We start from the raw sequence: 21,384 nt of genomic DNA on the forward strand, positions 1-21,384 counted from the left end.
GTACCTAGCATCCTCTTTATGTCTGTTCAAGTCCCACAGCTTGGCTCCATAAGCCACTAGAATGGGACAAGGAAATACCCTTGGTAGGATTTTGCCCCTCTTAATCTGGACACCCATGTATTTTATTTTTCCTGCCCCTGTTGAGATGAGAAAAGCCAAAACAACCCCCTAAAAAGGAGACAGGACAAAGTTGTGTATACATGTTTGTTTCAAGTGGTTTCTGAAAATTTGGGGTAGGTTGAAATTATTTAATTATGCTTAATTTCCTGTCGGGGGAGGGGAAATTTCCATCATAATTTGAGAAGGGTGGCAGATTGGCCTCCAGCAGATTTAAATGAGAAACGTGAACGCTGGGATGCCAGACACGCGCATGAATGCACATCTGTGCCCTTAGTCTTAATCAGCCTCTTTGTTTGGTTCCTTCTCCCCTCCTCGCACTGCCCACGTGATGCAGGGAGCTTTGCGCAGAGCGAGGCCCACGTGCTTCTCTCTTGAATTACTGAGACGAGCCCCTGGCTGTTGCCAACGGCCCCACCGGAAAAGGGCCCGATCCATAGAAAACAGTGAACCCCAGATTGAAACACAGGTTTCTTAAGTTTTACTCCCTGGGTGCATAGGTTGATATAGCTGCCTGTGATTTCCCCACTGTGCCTCTGTCTCCGTGGTTTTCCTCCTCTACTTCTTCTTCTTTTTTTTTTTTTTAAAGATTGTGTTTATTTATTTCACAGACAGAGATCACAAGTAGGCAGAGAGGCCGGGGGAAGCAGGCTCCACGCTATGCAGTGAGCCCGATGTGGGGTTCGATCCCAGGACCCTGAGATTATGACCTGAGCCAAAGGCAGTAGCTTAAACCACTGAGCCACCCAGGTGCCCCTCCTCCTCTACTTCTTTGCCTCTCCTCTTTTCTCTGGCTCTTCAACTCATCTCATGTTCAACTCAAAAAGGCCAAAATGAGATTCTGAAAAGCACACAAGTATTCAGTAAACTGATAAAATATTGAAACAGGCCAGGGATTGCTGAAATTGCCCAGCACCTGTATTTTATTCCCACCCCCCCCCAACTAAGCCCCCACAGTGTTTAAAACATTATTTTTTTGAATTTGAACATCTTGGAATTTGCACCTGCTTTCCAGTTTGCCACAATCCCCACCTTTCTCTGTTGTCGTCCACACCTACCCTCCTTCCTGTATTTAAGTTACTAGTCTTGAATTCCAAGGCTTTTCTGGTCTGCCTTCCTTAGGAATCTTCTGGGTGCAATTTAGAATTCTAGAGCATTACAAAAGACATTGCTGTTTTGTAGATGTTTACAGTCAAATGGGAGGAGCTGTGAAAGCCAAGGGAAGATATAAATACAGTACTCATTTACAGAAAGCGGTTTAAAAAAAAAAAAACAAGAGTTATGCTCATTGCTGAGAATGGTGTAAGATACCAACCAGTAAGTCTTACTGATTTATAAAGGAGTCAGTGGATTTTGTGTGTAACCTTGCAAATTTTGCTTGGGTAGTTGTTTTTGGCTAATGGAGCTTTAGCTGGTTCATAGGGCTCTTTTTTTTTTTCTTTTTTTAAGATTTTATTTATTTGACACACAGGGAGAGAAATCACAAGTAGGCAGAGAGGCAGGCAGAGGGAGAGGGGGAAGCAGGCTCCCTGCTGAGCAGAGAGCCCGATGTGGGGCTCGATCCCAGGACCCTGAGATCATGACCTGAGCTGTAGGCAGAGGTTTAACCCACTGAGCCACCCAGGCACCCCACAGGGTTCTTGAAGCTGGAAGATGATGCGGTCATGGGTCCCTTATGTCTGTATTCTCAAGGGTCAGTCTTCCTTTCCAGTTCCCTTATTTCTCTCCATATGGTCCATTTTACCATACTTCGTGTCCACAGGATGGCTTTAGTTCTCGTTAGTGCTATGGGCATACCTGCCTATGGAACTCTCCAGACTATTAGTGCCGAAAATGCAACACTGTCATTGTTTCCTCTTTTAAGAAAACTCTCTTGTTTTCCATTTCCCAGCAGATATATGGAGTGATCACTCCTTTCAGACCGATCCAGATTTGCCCCCCGGCTGGAAGAGAATCAACGACATCGCTGGGACCTACTATTGGCACATACCAACGGGGACAACTCAGTGGGAACGCCCCGTCTCCATCCCAGCCGATCGTCATGCTTCTAGGAAAGGGTCACTTAGTTCTGTAACGTCATCTCCCACCCCAGAGCACGAGGTAAAATGGAGTATCTTTTTAACAGCTTAGGAGGGTGGCTGTGACTTGTGTGATTTCTCTTTAGACTTGTTGCTTCTGCCCCAGCAGGCCATCGAGGTAAGTTTTTTGATTATCATACATCCTGCATTTGAGACCCCAAAATGCTTCCTCTTAGCGTAAATAGCGGTAATGACCATCGTTCGAGGATGTCCTCATTTTTTTTCGTGGCTTTTGGGCTCTGGAAACCAGCATTCTAGGTCGAGAAAGTAAGGGAGGCTGATTAATGAGAAGTGGTTAAGATTCCCTGGGGCTCACTGAACCGACACTTTGCTCTGCAGGTGCCTTTGCTGGATGCTGCTCCATAAAATATTTACACACGGAAGAACATCTCTTGGCCAGACGTGTTATAATTACTGCATATCTTATTAGCCTTGGGTCCATTTGACTACATGGAAGCGATGTCTATAAAAATAACCCTGGAAAGCCCTTCCATGCATAATTTCTAATTTTTTTTTTAAAGGATCTGTTTATTTAGCAGAAGTGACATGATTTTAGACATAAATAGCAACATAAATTTCTGCTGTCCCCAAGGACGAAACGTGATGTTTAAACAAAGAATTGAGGCATGAAAAAAATAATTGCACTGTGGTATTTCCTAATGACAGAGATTCTTGTGGTGAACCTTGGTGAATCCTAGTGACAAAATATTCAAGAGTGTGGCCTTTGGAAAAGGTTACAGTTAAGCAATGGCTTTTTCCAGAAAAGCACTTGAAACCCTAACACACAGCCTGTCTGACCACAGCCCTTCGTTCTTTCAATAACCCGCATTCTTTGACCTTGAGGCCTTGGAGGGGATCCGAACCAGTCCCGCCCTGGCAGAGCTCCTCCGTGTCCTCACGACCATTCTCACGCTTCCTGGCTTTGGAAGTAGACGGTATCTTGTTTCTTAGATCTGGGCTTACAGATTTGCTCTCCTCTGGGAGGTAGTAAGACCCACATTCCAAGTGCGTTCCTGCTAGTACAGGCTTCAGCACCTCCCTTCCCCAGTCTGGGCCTCAGATTCTTGGTCTTTCGAGTGACAGGTTGGGGTGAGCTGTTCCCTCTGTGAAAGACAAGGGCCTCAGTTGGTTGGCCCTTGAGCATGATCATCAGACACATGCTTTCGCGCTACTGAACCACATGGGACTTTGTTGCTTATCACTGGGCGGCCCTGGTAACTTCTTACTGAAGTCTCTTGTTGCTCTTCGCCGAGCAAATTCCATTCAGTTATGCACCTTGTGTTAGGTGTGCTGGGGACAAAGATGAACCTCAAGGCACTTGCATGACATGGGGTCCTCCTCCCATCCCAGCCTAATTGTGTCCTGGCATTTCTTCCTGGACCACCGAGTGCCTCCCAGAAGCCGAGCCAGCCAAGATACAGCCTCTGCGCTCACTAAGGAACAGACACCCTCTCTCTTTCTCACCTGTACAACTTTTCTCTTGGCACCTTTATCAGATTTTCTTTCTCCATTCCAGGGCTTTGTTCCCCTGTTATGACCCTTATCCATCTTCACCTGGGAGTGCCCTACGGCCATAGGAGGACAGGAAAGGGCCAGGTGATCCTCGTATCCATACATTACAGACAGAGGAACTGAGGTGCAGACAGGTTGGTGACCAGTGATACCACTGGGTCCAGAACTCAGAGATCCTAAATGCTCCTGCATCCTAGGCCAGAGTTGTTCTCCCTCAGCTTCACTGGCTTTGAGATTCTGGCCCACTGTGCTTTCTCAGTGTCCCAGAAGTGAGATAAGGCTCTCTTTGAGATGTCACTTTTGTCCCAGGAACTTTTGTCCTCTGCAGGTAGAAGAAATGAAGTTCTTCTTAAAGCCTGTCTCCTGAGGCCAAGGCATGGGTGTGGTCAAGTCCAAAGAGGGCAGCCCAAGGTTTAGGGGACTCGGATTTTTATTTCTTCAATAAATATGGCAGGTTTTTGCTGCCATGTTTTCTGTGGAAAATCCTGGGAAGTATGCATCACAGGTGGGCAGCTGGCCCTGGGCAAGGATGGTCAGGTAGCACAGTCTACCGCTAATCCCCAAGCTTCCTTCTGAACCCACATGGGCCTATTCTTTCCCCTTCTCTACACCTGCTTCCCATTCCCATCCTGGCTACCTCTCAGGGCCCCTTCTCAGGCTCAGACTGTGTCCTACAGCCCTCGCTTCCTGCTTCCTCTCCTAGAGTTCAGTGTTCCCTTAAAGTATCCACAGCGCTCAGCGTCCCTGTTGTGGCTTTCAGTGTATTTTCTTTTTTTTTTTAAGATTTTATTTGTTCATTTGACAGAGAGAGAGATCACAAGTAGGCAGAGAGGCAGGCAGAGAGAGAGGAGGAAGCAGGCTCCCTGCGGAGCAGAGAGCCCGATGCGGGGCTCGATCCCAGGACCCTGAGATCATGACCCGAGCCGAAGGCAGCGGCCTAATCCACTGAGCCACCCAGGCGCCCCAGCTTTCAGTGTATTTTCACAAATGCCCTCTCACTTGTTCCCTTCAAGACGGAGAGGACAGCTAATATGTTCCTTATTTAAGGAAAGAGTTGACTAAAGCTCTGAGCGCCGTAACAGTGCAGCTGGGGGAGGAGGGGCCGTGGGTCTAGTTCTCGGCCTTGGATACTGTGCTCTGTCCCGGTTCTATGTGATTTTCTACCTTGCTGCCCATCTCATGCCTCTCTTCTGCTCTTGACCATGCCATCGTGCTGACCTTTTCCCTCCAAGGAACTTTGTTAAAGGACGTGTCGTTTTAAGCTTCAGAGAGAGAATGCGTGCGCCGCTCCTACCCAGTAGACCAATGGAATATTCTTCCCATCAGCTTTTTGATTTTTCACTTCATACACATTTTCCCCCTGTACGTAAGGCCATCGCGTCCAAGAACCGTGCACATCTATAAGGCAGTATGTTAAAATCCTAGAAGCAAAGGTATGAGCAAGTAGAAGAGGAGGGAGAGCGGGAGAAAGACCCAGCCTGCTGTATACCCAGGACGTGTAGACGCTGACGTGGATATTAAGCCAAAGGCACCAAGGGTAATGAAGTGTTGATGGTGCCAAGCTCACGCCTCATCTCACAACTCCCAGTAGAACCCTGTGCTTCTGGTACTGCCCTTGTCATTTGCTTTGTGTATTTAACCACACCAAGACTGAGAGGCGAAGCTTGCCCCTGGTCACACACCTACTGGTGGTGGAATGAAGCTTCAGTGAAGGTCTACTGACCCGGCCCCCGCCCCAGGCTTCACAGTTCTGTTTGCGGGGTGGGTGGGGGGGGGACCTTGGTGAGTCTCAGAGCTTTTCATCTCAACCCTAGGCCCAGCAGTGTCTTATGCAGAGCCTTCTAGAAAATGACTTCTCTTGATAACATTGTCTCAGGTGCTAATTACAGTGGAAGAGAAATGATGATTTCTCTGACACCATTTCTTTGATCCCTGAATGGGATCTATTTCATACTAATTTGGAACCGTGAGAGAAAGCAAAATGTTAAGGACGAGAAGAAACTTGTAATATGTCAGGTTAGAAATCCATGTTTTATTTAGCTCCCCCCACCCCCGCCCCAAGCTCTTTTGTTGGGGGTGGGGGAGCACTCAAGTAAGTGCCAAATCTGTTGATTCTGCTTCACAGAAGTCTAGAACGGAAAGCTTCCTTACAGTGTGAAATTCGTGCGTTTCCCATTCCAGAGTTCACTGGGGAAGTGCTAGTAATGGGTAATGTCTCCTCTGTGTATGCCAGCAGTATTTTCTAGAGTTTATACACTGGCCAGGAAGCATTTGCTATTGAAATTGGGCCCATAGTGATCTCCCCGACCCCCTGCGCCCCCAGTCGGTCAACTTGTTCCAGATTACTTGGATGTCGAATTTTAGAAGAAAGGAGCCATACAAAGTATTTTTATGATGCGCTATTGGCCTATAGGTAAGTCTTGCCTTATAGTGTTTCCAACTGAAGGGGTTCCTAGTTCCTAAAGAAGAGAAGTATGGAGGAGAAAGTGCATCTGAAGTGAGTGGAGCTGGGATTGTTTCTCAGAACTGTGATCTTGATCCTCATTCACTCCGTTCTCACTGCGACACTCCCGGGGTCTGTCAGGGCCCTGAGCCGCTAACTCCCTAGGAGGGAAAATTCCGTATATTATGTTAGAACCTGTGGAATTTCACATACATTTAGAGATAAGATGAAAACATAAAGGAGCTATTCTGTCATCTTTTTACTAAACTCTTGATTCAATCATGACTGCCGAGAACCTTCTAGAAGGGCCTAGTGAATGCTATGGCAGCAGTTCTCAGCCTGTGAGCCAAGGACGGTGGCCAAGGTAACCTCTGAGGCTTGTAGAATATTTTGATTCCTTGGTCCCTACTGGAGGTCAGTGAGCTGGACTTTCTAGACATAGGACCTGGAAATCTGCGTTTATCATAAACTTTCCAGGCAATTCTACATGGAACGAGTGCAAGAGCTGGTCCTCTAATGAATCTAATCTCCTCGTCTTTGTTTATATGTCACTGCCCCTTCCAACTCATCCCAGCTTGTCCTGGGAATTACTGCTCCCATCCCTCCGCTTTGAAAGCCCTTTATTCCATGATGTCTTTTTAAAAATTTTCTATTTATTTTTTTATTAACATATAATGTATTATTAGTCCTAGGGGTATAGTTCTGTGAACATGATGTCTTTTTATAGTATTAATACTTGCCCAGCACGTCTCCCTCCTTGGGGTGGGGGTGAGGACCTGTCCCCCCTCATCTTGTGTCCCCTGCACCTGGCACCGTGTCCAGAACCTGGTGAAGCTGAATGAAGGAATAAACCAGGTTCATGGCTGGGCGAGTTCTTAGTTGACTTGCTGTAGCAGCAAAGCCAGCACTGGAGCCCCAGGTCCTCTCCTGACCCTCCTTTGGCTCACAAAGATGAATTTTTTTTTTAAGATTTTTAAAATTTTTATTTATTTGACAGAGATCACAAGTAGGCAGAGAAGCAGGCAGAGAGAGAGAGAGAAGAGGAAGCAGGCTCCCTGCTGAGCAGAGAGCCCAAGATGGGACTCGATCCCAGGACCCTGGGATCATGACCTGAGCGAAAGGCAGAGGCTTTAACCCACTGAGCCACCCAGGCGCCCACAAAGATGAATTCAATTGCACACGTATTTGTCAATCTGTTTATTAGTTTGATATATATTTTTTTTAACTTCTCTGGGTTATGTCTGCACGACACACCACAGCTCTGTTCTTCTGATAGTGTTGCGTTCAGCAAAACACAGAAGCATTTAAAGAAGTCTAAAAAGGTGCACACATCTATGGTCAATGCTCGTTCACATCGCCTGGCCTGTACCTTAGCTTTCCAACGTTCCAGGCTCTGCCATTTTTTTTTTTTTTAATATTTTATTTATTTGACAGAGAGAAATCACAACTGGGCAGAGAGGCAGGCAGAGAGTGAAGAGGAAGCAGGCTCCATGCGGAGCAGAGAGCCCGATGCGGGGCTTGATCCCAGGACCCTGGGATCATGACCTGAGCCGAAGGCAGAGGCTTTAACCCACTGAGCCACCCAGGCACCCCCAGGCTCTGCCATTTATCGTCAATGCCACACGTACTGAGGCTTAGGTCTCAAGAAGACAATCAAGAAGCATGATTCATAACACTTTATAGTCTGTAGGTACCTGTTTTTTACTCTTACCAATGGCCGCCTTTTTTTTTTTTCCCTCCCTGGAAAGAGAGAGCAGATAGGGGAACAGCCATGTCTTGGACTCCAGGCAGGCAGTCCCTATGCTAAGGGCTCATGCTGTCGATCTGTTTGTCCACACTCTGATGGTGAGGTCTCCGTAGCGCTGTTTCCTAGACAAGGAACTGAGGTCACAGAGCAGATGAGAGCAGAAGCAGGATTTGAATCTGGGCTTTGCAGCAGAACTTCTGAAGCCCACAATGTGGCGGTGATGATTGTAGCTTCTGTCAAAGTCACTAGGCAATGTTCTTTTGCTTTCCTCTTTGCCTGGTTCACAGCAGGTTCACCCTCCAGGCTTGCTTCCCAGGTTACATTCTGATACCGCTTCTTAGAACCTTTCTCATCCCCTCGGACCGCATCCTCAAGACTATGGTGTTGACGTTGTCCACTCCAGTGTTCTCTTTCTTCCAGTAGAATGACAATGCATCGTTTTCCTATGATTGAAGAATTGCTTTCTGAGATCCCAGGAGAGAAATAAGGATGAAGAAAACCCTCCATAGTCAAGGTTATACAATTGGATTCCCTTAGTGGGTCCACCGTCACACAGATTCACTGTGAGGTCATGAAAGGCACCATGCTGAAAGGTCATGAAGGGTCATGATAGGCACCATGTTCCAGGAGCTAGGGCGGTCCCCATGGACACCACCACCTCTGAGTTGCTAAGGTTTCAAGGCTGTCCTAGAACTCAGTGTGATCACTTTGATCAGGAGAAGGGGTGCTTCACCCGGTCAAGGTCAAGGAAAGCACCAGGAGACTATGTCCCCACCCGTAACTCTGGCTCAAGAACATTCCACTGTGCAAAGATCTAGCTGTATTGCCTTAGAGATTATCCGTTGGAAATTTACTGCTCACGGAACACAGTCTCTGTTCTTCCTGACTAGCTTTGTCCCTGTCCAACATCCTTGTCCTTCCAGAGGCCCAGTGCCCACCTGCCTTTCCCTCTGTCACTGACTTTCTCTTTTTCTCATCTCTTCATTCATCTCTCACTCCCGCCATGCAGACTTTCTGTAGAACCAAAGAATCTCTTTGGGGTGTCTTTTAAAAAAAGATTAGCTGAAATGTTGTATTCTCTCTTCTTTAAAAAAAATTAGATGTATAGAATGTGTGGTTCTTAAAACTCAAGACAGATTGTTTTTGTCTTTTGTTGCCCTTAATTTAAAAAAAGAAAAGAAAAATTATGGTCACTTCTATAGGAGAGAAAATTTCAAAAAATGAGTGCTTGTAGATATAGGAGAGGAAAGGGTCTTTTGTCCTAATCATAACATAGGTTCCATTAGTCCTTACTTGAGTTCTGTACTAAAGGGTTTCTTTAAGAGCCCCCATGTTATTTTAGCTTTTGAAAAATTGGCGTATACGACCTTTATTTTATTTAAATCTGTAAGAGGTGATTGTTGGAAGTTTGCCAGATGACTCATGTCTCCGTAGCATAAGAGCTGGATTCATAGAATTTTAGAATTATAATCAACTTTTACATTACAGGGACCCACCATCCAAAGAGTAAATACATTAAAAAAAATTTTTTTAAACTATACATGCATACAGAGAACTATTTTAATGCTGAAGACTCTTCTGAATACTTGTTTTGAAAAATACTCTTTCTGTCCCCGCACAGTGTCTGTTGAGGATAGTTTGATTTCAGATTCCTCTTGTCAAACACCCACTCTTTTTTTTTTTTTTTTTTTTAATTTCTCTGCAAGAACATAATTACCTCGAGTCTTACTAAATCACCACCTGGTAACCTTTTTCAACATTTAGCTTCGATAAAAAAACAAATACTGCTCACATGTAAAATGTGATGATGATTTGGGATCAAATAGGCTTATTGTCCTTTAAAAAAAAAAAGAGGGGCACCTGGGTAGCTCAGTGGGTTAAAGCCTCTGCCTTCGGCCCAGGTCATGATCCCAGGTCCTGGGATCGAGCCCCGCATCGGGCTCTCTGCTCGGCAGGGAGCCTGCTTCCTCCTCCTCTCTCTCTCTCTCTCTCTGCCTACTTGTGATCTCTCTCTGTCAAATAAATTAAAAAAAAAAAAATCTTAAAAAAAAAAGAAAGAAAAAAATTCTAGCTTAAAATTCTTGCCATTTCAGGTCCTTATCATGAGTGATACTAAACCTTTCTTGGTCATCCGCTCCTCTGGAAACAGAAGAGTGGGGGATCTTCTCCCCAGGAAAACGTACATGTGCAAAACCCCACCCCAATTTCAGGGGGCTCACAGGTCTCCTGGGCTAATAAGTTAAGACCCTCCTGTGTTAGGAATTTTCTCCTCAGTGAAAACTGAGCACCACTTTGGGGGATGGAGTAAGGATAGAGGTGACGGGCTAGGCAGCTTTTCCTTTTGCACAATAAAAGAGAGTATTTCTTAAAAAGTAGATACAGTGGTGTAAGTTCCACTTTATTTCCCAAAACTGCAGTTCAGGTGTTTAGTCCAAAAAAAGAAAGTGACAGTGACGCCCGCCGGCGGTGGTGACAGTGACAAGGGGTTCCGTGTTCCTCGCGTCCCGCCCGGTTAAACGATCACATCTTTTAGCACTTGGCACATTTAAACTTGGCTGCCCTGTTCTGAATGGGTTTCAAAATTACAGTAGTGTCGTGAGCAGGCATCACGGGTCACTATTGCTGTCTCATTCTCAAAGTGCTTTAGTTGAAAAGCGACTTGAGCAAGGTCTCCGTTGGTGATTTATTAGCCGAGAAAAGAGGTGACCGGCCTGACACATCAGTGGAGCGCGTTCATAACGAGGCCCCTGGGTTGTGTTCGCTTCATTTATTTCCCCAAATGTGACATGAAAAATATTTGGATATTCACTCACTGTGGTAGAAAGGGAAAGAAGAAAAAAAAAAAAAAAAAACCCACCCCAACCACATTGCCTGTTGTCTGAGGGCAATGGAAAGGCTGTTGAGATGCAAAGATCTGTTCCGAGCTGTCTCCCAACAAGGCAAGGCTCCGTGCTTTGTTCTGGGATTCTGTTGACAGAATCATTCGTGATCGAGCACTAATTTGTGAAGAAGCTTGCGTGTAACAAGGAAGCAGAGCTTCTTAGGAATTGGAAGAATTTACGTTAGACTGTGGCGAGCTGTTTTGGGTCAGTTAAATCTCAGCAGATGCTGACGTCAGGCTGTGTTCCTTACCAGCCCTCCTGCCCTGTCTTTGTCCTTTTTTCTTTTACATGAAAATAATGTGAGCCCCCGGTTTTTATGCCCTTGACCGGGGACGTACCCCAGTGTTCAGATCCTCCAGGGACAGTTACCATCCCTGATTCCACCCCCATCTCCAGAAGATGGTTCTGTTGGGTTTCCAGGAGAGGAAAAGGTTTTCGTGGTGTTAGGTCCACGAGGCATTTAATTCCAGAAAGGTTTTCGTGGTGTTAGGTCCACGAGGCATTTAATCCCAGAAAGCATATAGATCTTGTAAACGTGCTTAAAGCCACGTTTATAAGATCTAGCACTGACCGCTAGCGATAGTCAGTCATTTCCATTGTAAGTAACGAGAGCGCTATCACTCTCCTCCCCGCCCTAGGCTTCAGGGGATAATCTAGATCTAAGGGAGCTAACCAGTTGCTGGTAGAGTGAATTTGTTCCCTAACCTGTCCTGTGAATATCAATGCTAACAACAGTGTCTTGTGTTTTTTTTTTCCTTTTTTTTCTTTACTTTTTTTTTTTCTTTTAAATCAATGTGCTTTTTCCTATGTGAATAATTATATGTCTAGAAACAGCCATGGAGTGATTTTGCTGTTCTGAATGGGGGAAAGATTAATAGTGACATTTGGAAGGCAAGTATATTGTCAGATTCTAGATCATTCAATATTTTGTCCTTTCTGCATGGCCGTGGCTGTATCTTTTTCTTCCTCATGAATATCATCCCTTCTGCAGGGACGCAGTGATGGGGCTTGCTAGGAGGGACGCCCAGCTCACACACATGTTGCCTTTATTTATTTATTTATTTTTATGTGTCCCGTTGCGAATGACTTCAAGCTGACTGCCCCGGGTTCCCTGTCTTGTAAGAACCTGGGGCTTGCACCGAGCCAGCATCCAGCAGCCCTTGCATGCCCTTTATCTGCCTAAGCTCACACCTATTCTCTGCCTCTTGCCCGGAGAACTTTTCTCCCCTTTGATATTTGATGCCCCCGTCGGGAGCCCTTCCCCCTTTCTCCATTAACCAGGATCTGTTTTCCCCCTAGGATTTGCATGCAGCCACAGTTAACCCGGACCCCAGTTTAAAAGAGTTTGAAGGAGCAACACTCCGCTATGCATCTTTGAAACTCAGGTAGGGCATGCAAAGGACCCCGCCGTCGTGGCTGGCTTCGTGCAGCTGGAGTTTCCAGTAGAATTCTCAGTCCGGCTTTCTGTCCTTCTTTCCAGACATGCCCCCCATGCTGAGGAGGATGATTCTTGCAGCATCAATAGCGACCCAGAAGCCAAGGTTTGTAAGAAACGTGTTTTTAGTGGCCAGGTTATGTTCTTCCATTGCAGTAATGACTTTGGAAATGGCTCGGTTCTCATAAACTGTCAACCCAGAGCCACGGATGAAGCAATGAGTCCTCGATCTGCTCTCTTTCCTAAGCTCCCCAACACTTGAAATACATCCCTAGGCCAAGTGAGGTTTGGGAGGATTTCCATGGTCATCAAGACTGTGCCCGTATCACACTACGTCAGTTCTTGGCACCATGTAGTAAGTTAGAATTATTGTTCAAGAGAGGGGGCTTCGGAAGCCTTGCAGAGCCTTGGGAGGGGCGGTCGGCAGGTGGTTCAAGGCTCCTCGGGTCCACCTGTTCCAGAACAGCCTCACATTCGCACCCTGTGTCTCCTAAACCCAGGCCTGATTTATGATGGAAAACGAAAGTGCTCTTTTACTTCTGGACTCCTGGTGGGTGGCGGGCGGGCAGCAAGGCCAACACGGGCATGTGGCCAGTGTCCTCGCACAGGGTCCCGGGCCCGGGCTTTCATGCGTTGTGGTCCCCATCTTGAAATTCTAAATTCTCTCATCTTTGGATTCCTGTTTTTGTAAGTGACGTCCAATGGGGCGATGCACCAGGGACCTGGAGTCTTGTTTTGGGAACAGTCCTGCCACCTTCCTGCCCCCCCGAGAGGTCCTTGACTGCTTGTTCCCCTTCTCCTCGGCCCCTCAGGCCTGCCACACAGCCTCATCACTGCCTCCACCCAGCAGTCGCTGCCGCCTTCCACCACAGTGGGAGCACAGGGAGAGTTGGCTCTGGGCACACGTGCTCCCGTGACATCTTGAAAAGGGCAAAGTGGTGGCCTGCCCAGCCCAGGCTGACAGCACAGCAGTGTGTTCCCCGTGGGGAGGGGGCAGTTCAGTGGGGGTGAGGCCCTGCCCACCCCCGGTCCGGGTACCTGCTGTGTTCTGGCACAGAAGTTGGGGTATGCTGGATACCCCAGCTATCTGCTGCACCTCGGGGTGCGGGAGATGGGTCCATGGGAAAGGGGGATGCCTGACTCAGTTTCCCCATTCCTGGCCAGGGTGCGGGCGCATCGGTCCAGCAACTCGAGGGATGGGGAACCCAGAAGGTGTTGGTCTGTGGGGTGGGCACTTGTGAGGGTTTACACTTATCCTGCAGGTGTCTCGTGCCCGAGAGAGCATGACTTTAAATACCAAGGAAAACCACTGTAATGAGTGAAGAGAGAGAAAGCGGGAAAGGCAGCAGTTTCGTTTCAGCCCTTTTTACGGCATTTCCCCCTGCCTTTGAACAGGGGCTTTGCATTTTCGTTCTGCATATTACATTTCCATTTGCAAATTATGTAGCCGGTCCTTGATATTTTTTCTCATTCCTAAAGCAGATCTGTGTCTGTGAATAAAACAGCCAGTAAGCTCCCTTAGTAGTAGTTCAGTGGGGAAACACCGTGCAGTTTCAAAACCTTGCCTTCTTGGTTAGAAACAGCCATGCTGCCATCAGGGCTGTGAGGATCCGGGCTCGCAGTGGAACCCCGCCGCTCCTGGTCCGCTCGCTCAGCTACAGGCTCAGCACAGCCTCATACAATGAAGGCCATCTCCGATCCAGGGGTGTTCTGAGCAGGTCCTTGGGCTACCGCTAATATACTGGCCTTTAAAGATAGGTTTTACGGCGGGGAGCAGATGCAGTAGAATAGGAAGGCGGGCTGGGAATCATTTGGTTTGTGCCCAGGTGTTTTACAAGGGTTATCAGCAGAGGCTGGACGCGGAAGGGAGAAGGGCTGGGGAGTGAGGGGGGGCTTGAAACTGACAAGTGGGCGGGGAGGGCCAGGCAAGAGGGGAGGTGGAATTGATACCAGGAACAGGAGACCTGGTTGAACTATGACCCAAGTTGTGCATCCTCTTTTTACCTCCCAGTGGTCCTGTTCACAGAATTCTCTTTCTACCCCTTGCTAGTGCCCACTGGTCTGTTGAATATCTATTATGAATTTGTTCATGTTGGGAAGGAGGTTCGGTGTTGCCATAAGTTACTGGAGCTGGACTGAGTTCTAAATAAAGTACATGTATCATGTTATTTATCTTATAGCCTACCCTATTGGTAAGGTCTTCGAAAACTTATAAAAACAAATGTGTTGGTTTTTTTTTTTAAGGCACAGAAAATGTAAAGGAATGATCAGTGCATCTGTCTCTACTGGGATGATAGACAAGAGTCAGAAAAGATCAGATTAGCGGGGCGCCTGGGTGGCTCAGTGGGTTACGCGGCTGCCTTCAGCTCAGGTCATGATCCCAGGGTCCTGGGATCGAGTCCCACATTAGGCTTCTTGCTCAGAGGGGAGCCTGTTGCTGCCCCTGCTTGTGCATGCTCTCTCTCTTTCTCTGACAAACAAACGAACTCTTTCGGAAAATGTAAAAAGAAAAGAAAAAAAAAAGAGAAAAAGAAAAGATCAGACTAGAGAGAAGCCTCTGCCCAGTTAGAGAAATTGATCTACAGATTCGTTTTTGTGCCTCTGGGTGATTATTTACATTGAGGAGTCTTAGGGAGAAGAGCACAAATCCCCAGGACAACTCAGAATCCTCAAAAGATGTTGGCAGACTACACATGCTTCTCACCAACCCCACCCACCCTGGATTCTGAAGGTCCCCAGGCTGTCCTTATCATTGTTAAAGACGCCCAGCACAGTGGGAAGGCAGAGGGTCTTAGGACCCTGCGTTATATGAATCCCACAGTCCGTGAGGGAGAAGCCTCCCGGTCCTGATGGCATGTAACTGTTTTCCTAGAGCTCCTTTATAAAGTCACCGTAGTAATGAATATTTATTGTTAACTTTTTGTCAGGCATTGGCCTTAAAACTATTTCTGCTGGCTCTCATCCTTACAAAAATTCAGTGGCCTATCATTATCTCTGTGTTGCAGATGAGGAAACTGAGTCATAGAAGGTTAAACAGCTAGTCAGTAAATAGCACCAGGATCTGAATCCAGGCCATGTAGCTACAGAGGCTATGCTCACTAGACTTGGAGAAAAAAAAAATCCTTAAACATTGCAAATTTGAAAGTTGCTAACAGAATAGATCTTTTAAAAAATTATCACAAGAAGAAAAAAAATTTGTGACTGTGTATGGTGATGGATGTTAACTAGACTTACTCTGGTGATCATTTTGCAATATATGCAAATATTGAATCATTGTGTCATACACTTGAAACTAATATAATGTTACATGTCAGTTATACCTCAATTAAAAGAAAAAGGAAAATTCTCACTTGGAGCTTTACTTAGAGGCAACCACCAAATGATGTGTCCTTAATAATATTGAACTATACAGGGGCGCCTGGGTGGCTCAGTGGGTTAAAGCCTCTGCCTTCGGCTCAGGTCATGATCCCAGGGTCCTGGGATCGAGCCCCGCATCGGGCTCTCTGCTCCGCGGGGAGCCTGCTTCCTCCTCTCTCTCTCTGTTTAAAAAAAAAAATATATTGAACTATACAGAGATATATGGAAATTTGGGTTTCACCGGTTGGTATTTCATAGCATTACTCATTGGAAGCAAAGGACAAACAGCCAAGCCAAACCCCTTTCAAGCGAATTGATGGAAAGTTACAACAGTGTGTCCTCGCTTGCTGGTCTCACTTGAGGCTGTGATGAACTAGACTCCAAAAGTAGAAGGGATGGGCTGCAGGACTTTTTAAACCCTCCCTTAGTTGTACAGTTTCAGTAAGGCTTATGGTCAAGGTTGGGCCTAGAACAGAAGGAAGCCAAGGGGGCTGGCGTGGAGATACACAGCATCGCTGGTGATCGGTGGGTCTACACGCTCTCATTCGCCACGGACACAGCAGGGTTGATGTTCCCTTGAGGACATTGAGGAGTCTGGGCTTCTATGATGGATGCAAAGTCACACTTGGAAATGGGCACGAGAAGCCTTGCAGGGGAGGCCAAGCTATTCTCTCCAAACCACAACTATTTTAAAATCCGGCAGTCCTAAATGAAGTTATTCTTTACCAATTTTGAAAAAGTGAATGAGTTTGGTACTGACTTCACTGAAGTCACTTTGGAGGAATCCACCTACGACACACTCATACCCTCCATTCTTTGTCACCTGTCCCTTTCATGACTTTTAAGGGAGAAAGGAGAAGTGGCAAAGACCTAGATTTTCTAGATGTTGAAGTTCTTTTGTAGAAGTCGTTATTGCTTTAGATAACCCTGCACATGCATTCAATCAGCCAAAAACTAGAAAACGGAGTGCCCCCCCAGATAAGCAGAGAGTATCCTTTCTTTAGGGAAAAAAAAATGATTTCATGTGCCATGGAATTATAAATATAGTCCCTAAGGATGGTTTACTAAAAAGTTATTCTAGAAAATGTCTTTCTTCCTAAGTGAAATTTACATGCTAAAAAAAAATCAAAATCACTTTCAGGCTTTCAGGATGTGGATGTTGCAAACCCTCTCCAGCCACTGTGAGTCTGGGCACCTTGACAATCAAGTTGTTCAGTGCAACCTCTAAATAACAATGGCAACATAAAATGACCACACCACCGCCCACACACGCACACCTGCACACGCACACAAGCACCCCCCAATCCCGTCTCAAAGAGCAAAGTATTTTTACAACACTGGAAATGTTTTTTGAGCCTACCTAATTTTTTGTCCAATAATTATTTTTGTAGTTGATGGTAATGGGTATGTGTTTGTGTATAATTCTGAGGTCTTCTTTTTTTTTTTTTAATTTTAAAATGATTCTATATTTACGGAAGAGTCGCAGAGTTCGACTTCCCAGGTACCTTCTTCACTAGCTTTCCCTAATAACATCTTCATTATCATAGTACCATATTCAAAATTAATAAATAACTATTGATGCCATATTATTAACGATAGACCTCATTCAGTTTTGCATTTTTTTTTTCTCTCACTAATGGCCTTTTTTGGGGGAGGGTTGCAGGACCTAATCTAGGATACTACATGTCATGAGCTCTTTAAAAATTATTTCAGGGGCACGCCTGGGGGCTCAGTAGGCTGAGTGACTCTTGATTTCTGCTCAGGTCATGATAATCAGGGTCGTGGGATCAAGCCCCCACCCCGGGACTCCACGCTCAGCCGGGGTCTCTTCATCCCTCTCCCTCTGTTCCTCCCCCCATTTACACTTGTGTGCACACTTGCTCTCTCTCTCTCTCAAATAACTAATTAAATCTTTAAAAGACATTTCATATCTTCCTTTCTGCAGTTCTCAGATTTACCGTTCTTAACTCTGCTGATATAATACCACATTTAATGAATAGCACCATAACCCATCTGGACACCCAGCAGCCGTAGGAGCAACGTTTAGCATTACAGAGCGGAACTACAACTTCATAAAAACTAGGTGACTTTTTCCTTCTAAATTATTGCTTTGGTATAGGTCGCTGAAACGGGTACTCTCGGGTCAGAGGCTGTCAGCTGATGGCAAAACTGCTTTTCAGAAAGGATCCTGCCGCGTATAAGCCTCCCAGTAGTGTCCTAGAATGCACCTTTGTTCACCACCCACTTATTCTATTCTTTGTCATTTTAATGTATTCAGCCTAGTTTCATGGCACCTGAGCTATGTCCTCCTCTAAATGCCTCCTGAAATTATCGAGACGGGACGTTGCTTCATGAAACTCTGTTTCTTTTTTTTTTTTTAACCTTTTTTTAATTTATTTTATTTTATTTATTTAACAGAGAGAAATCACAACTAGGCAGAGAGGCAGGCAAGAGAGAGGAGGAAGCAGGCTCCCTGAGGAGCAGAGAGCCCGACGTGGGGCTCGATCCCAGGACCCTGAGATCATGACCTGAGCCGAAGGCAGTGGCTTAATCCACTGAGCCACCCAGGCGCCCCTGAAACGCTCTGTTTCTTTTCATTCCTTGCTGCTTCCTGTGAAACAGAAAGTTTTGTTCTGTGAAAGTTTTATTTATTTTTTTTAAAGAGTTTATTTATTTGACAGAGAGAGAGAGGGAACACAAGCAGGGGGAATGAGAGAGGGAGAAGCAGGCTTCCTGCCAAGCAGGGAGCCCGATGCGGGGCTCGATCCCAGGATCATGACCTGAGCTGAAGGCACATGCTTAACCACTGAGCTACCCAGGCGCCCACTCTGAAAGTTTTAGATAAAATTTTTATTTAGGAATAATTTTAAAAATACAGAACAGTTGCAGAGGTAGTACAGAGAGTTCCCAGATCTCTCTCACCCCACTTCCCTTAGTGTCTTACACAACCATGGTATATTTGTCCCAACTGAGAAGTTAATAGGAGCACAAAACAATTAACTAAACACTTCGTTCCGATGTTACCAGTTTGTCTTCAAATGTCCTTTTTCTGTTCCACGTCTAGTTCAGGGTACCACATTGTTTCATTTCTGTGCATTTTAAATTCCAAATTTTATTCATTATTGTAATCTCAAATATTTTTTCTCTAATCGTTTCTTTGTCTCTTTTGTGTTACTCTTCCATGTGAAAATGGTTGTTTTAAAAGATTTTATTTATTTATTTGCGAGAGAGAGTGAGCACAAGCAGGGGGAAGGGCAGAGGGAGAAGCAGATGAGCAGGGAACCCCATGTGGGACTCCGTCCCCGGACTCCATCCCGGGACTCCAGGACCATGACCTGAGCCACCCAGGCACCCTTTAAAATTCCTGTGTACATGCGGGGTGCCTGGGTGGCTCAGTGGGTTAAGCCGCTGCCTTCGGCTCAGGTCATGATCTCAGGGTCCTGGGATCGAGTCCCGCATCGGGCTCTCTGCTCAGCGGCGAGCCTGCTTCCCTCTCTCTCTCTCTCTCTCTGCCTGCCTCTCTTTCTACTTGTGGTCTCTCTCGGACAAATAAATAAGTAAATAAATAAAATCTTTATTAAAAAAAAAGCTTAAAGTTAAAAAAAATAAAAAAATTCCTGTGTACATGAACCTTTGATAGATAATTGCCTCTTGTGCTTCATTTGTCAAGAAGGCAACCCCTTGCACCGTTTGGGCCGTCAGGTAGCTTTTGCATTTCTAAATTCCCATTAATTTGCTGTGTGACCTTCGCTCATCCTGTTGTAATACCTTAAAATCCAAACTTAGCCCCATAAAACTGTCCTTTCCTAATAGTATGTAGCACATTGCCAACCAAACTCTTGATGACAGTGATCAACACTAAAATGAAATGTTTTAGTTAAATTGTAGAAAACTTAATGCTTTGAAAAATGGGTGCTAGTTTCTTAGAGTTCTTTCTCATCCTTTGTGTTGCTCTGCCTGGACTTCTGCAAAGGAGGGGTGCTGCCACCTTGTGGACAACGCCAAAAATTGCATCTTAAAGAAATGGGCAGAGACCACCTCTCTTTCGTTTGGAATCATTGAACTGCTTGTGGCTGGAAGTGACTGGCCCTGGAGATGAGCCAGAGGGCCTCCTTTACAGGCAAAAAAAAGTCAGTCTCAGAAAAGTTGAGTAAATAACTTCCCTAGGGTCACACAATTAGCTCGTGGTAGAGATGGCACTCAAAGGTGGAGTCTCCTGGGCCTTGGACCACCCCAAATGATAACAGATCATTTCCAGAATATTTAGAACTGCCTGTAGAAACTTCTGCCCTGAAATCCAGCATAAAGGACCTGGGTAAGAAAGACGATTTTATTCCAGGCACTTAATTCACCCCCTTTCAGCTTCCTCCTCTGGGAAATGAATGTGGGATCCTCTCAGGAGTCACTCTGGTTCAGAGAAATTTTAAGATGAAACAAAGCAGTCCTGACCTCTGGCATCTACAGACGGGCTAGTCCCATCTGATCGATCTTCAGAGCTGGAGAAAGCAAGAAAGCAGAACTGGCCCCTGAGTGCTCTCCAGGGCTGGAGACAGGCTGCTGGGCCCCCTTCTCCAAACACGTGCTCGGCCTCTGCTCAGCACTCGGGCACTCTCAGGCTGTTTCCCTGCTGTTTATTTCCCGAGATGATATATAAGAAACCAATGCTTCAAACAGGTCACAGAATTTATCACACAGCTAGTAACTGGCGGACGGAGGACTCGACCTCAGATGCTTTTGAGCTGAAAGCCCAAGAAGGCGTCAGGCCCACCCACTGGCTGATTACTGGCTCCCTAAGCTGTAAGGGTAACCTTGAGGCTGCCCGGGAGTTCTGGGCGGAGGGATCAGAGATGCCAGAGATGAGTTTGGGTAAGGGCACTGCAAGGTCGTAGCTTGAGGACGGACCTCCACCCCCTTTCTTTCCACCACCCTCCAGACTCATGTGGTCCACACTTTGCAGTGCTTTCAAACTTCCCTGCCCGTGTTAGCGGCTTCAGATGTAGGTGTTGCGAGTCGAGGGACTGTGTTCCTGTTAGGCTCCCAGATGCTGCCGTGGCTGGGTAACACTAAAAAGTTTGAAACCTGACTATACCATCCTTTGCACGTGTCCTCTGCAGGGACCTGGACGTGGCCTTGACGCACGGCTCTTGCCTGCTCTGTTAGGGCCCATTTGCAAGCAGTTGTCAGCTGCTGGAGGATTTTTTTTAACCAGGCACCGGATTTTCTATAAGCCCTGCTTGTCTGCTTACTCTTGCGTTACAACCTGCCCCAAAACGGGGGAGATGGGGGGATGGAGACGGTGCAGGTCAGTCCGATCTTGGGTTTGGTGGAGGAGCTTTCTGAAGTGGGTGATGAATGAACATGAAATTCCCGTCTTCCTCTGTGAGCTCTATTTATCTGTGCCCTCCCTTCTTCCTAGTAGCATAGATTTTCATGAAGTAATTATATTAGCAGCTACTGACTAGATTAGCACGAATAGATAAACAGGAAGAGGTAGGGAATATCTACCCATTCGGATTTATTTCTGGTCTGTGTAGCAAATTCATGATCATTACTTAGCGTTAGTGCGGGATTCTGTGTCTGTGTATCATTCTCCTAATTGACTTTTATTCATGTGGCACAGGTTTTTCTTCCAGAAATCCTGATCTGTATGAAAAGGTTGGATTGGATTTCTACTCTCGATGCCTTCATTGCATCAAACACGTTCACTGAGTGCACACGGCTAAAGGAGCAGCTGTGTGAGATGTGATTAAGACATTCTGGGATTTTGGACCCAGACTGAGTGGCTTTAAAACCGGACTCTGCTGTGGACTAGC

General features: G+C 46.1%; 1 protein-coding gene across 11 annotated transcripts in view; it reads left to right on the forward strand.

The window, feature by feature from the left end:
- Nucleotides 1-21,384, forward strand: part of APBB2 (amyloid beta precursor protein binding family B member 2) — a 374,559-nt gene that overhangs the window by 255,650 nt on the left and 97,525 nt on the right. For 6 of the 11 annotated variants that reach the window (XM_045997053.1, XM_045997055.1, XM_045997052.1 and 3 more), the window contains 4 exons: nucleotides 2,009-2,217; nucleotides 11,608-11,670; nucleotides 12,079-12,164; nucleotides 12,260-12,320. In XM_045997053.1, the coding sequence (XP_045853009.1) occupies nucleotides 2,009-2,217; nucleotides 11,608-11,670; nucleotides 12,079-12,164; nucleotides 12,260-12,320 (419 nt within the window). The remainder of the gene's footprint in view (nucleotides 1-2,008; nucleotides 2,218-11,607; nucleotides 11,671-12,078; nucleotides 12,165-12,259; nucleotides 12,321-21,384) is intronic. The other 5 variants (XM_045997058.1, XM_045997060.1, XM_045997062.1 and 2 more) reach the window with 3 other exon arrangements.

Source organism: Meles meles, chromosome 2 (assembly GCF_922984935.1).
Source record: "Meles meles chromosome 2, mMelMel3.1 paternal haplotype, whole genome shotgun sequence".
In the NCBI taxonomy this organism is placed as follows: domain Eukaryota; kingdom Metazoa; phylum Chordata; class Mammalia; order Carnivora; family Mustelidae; genus Meles; species Meles meles.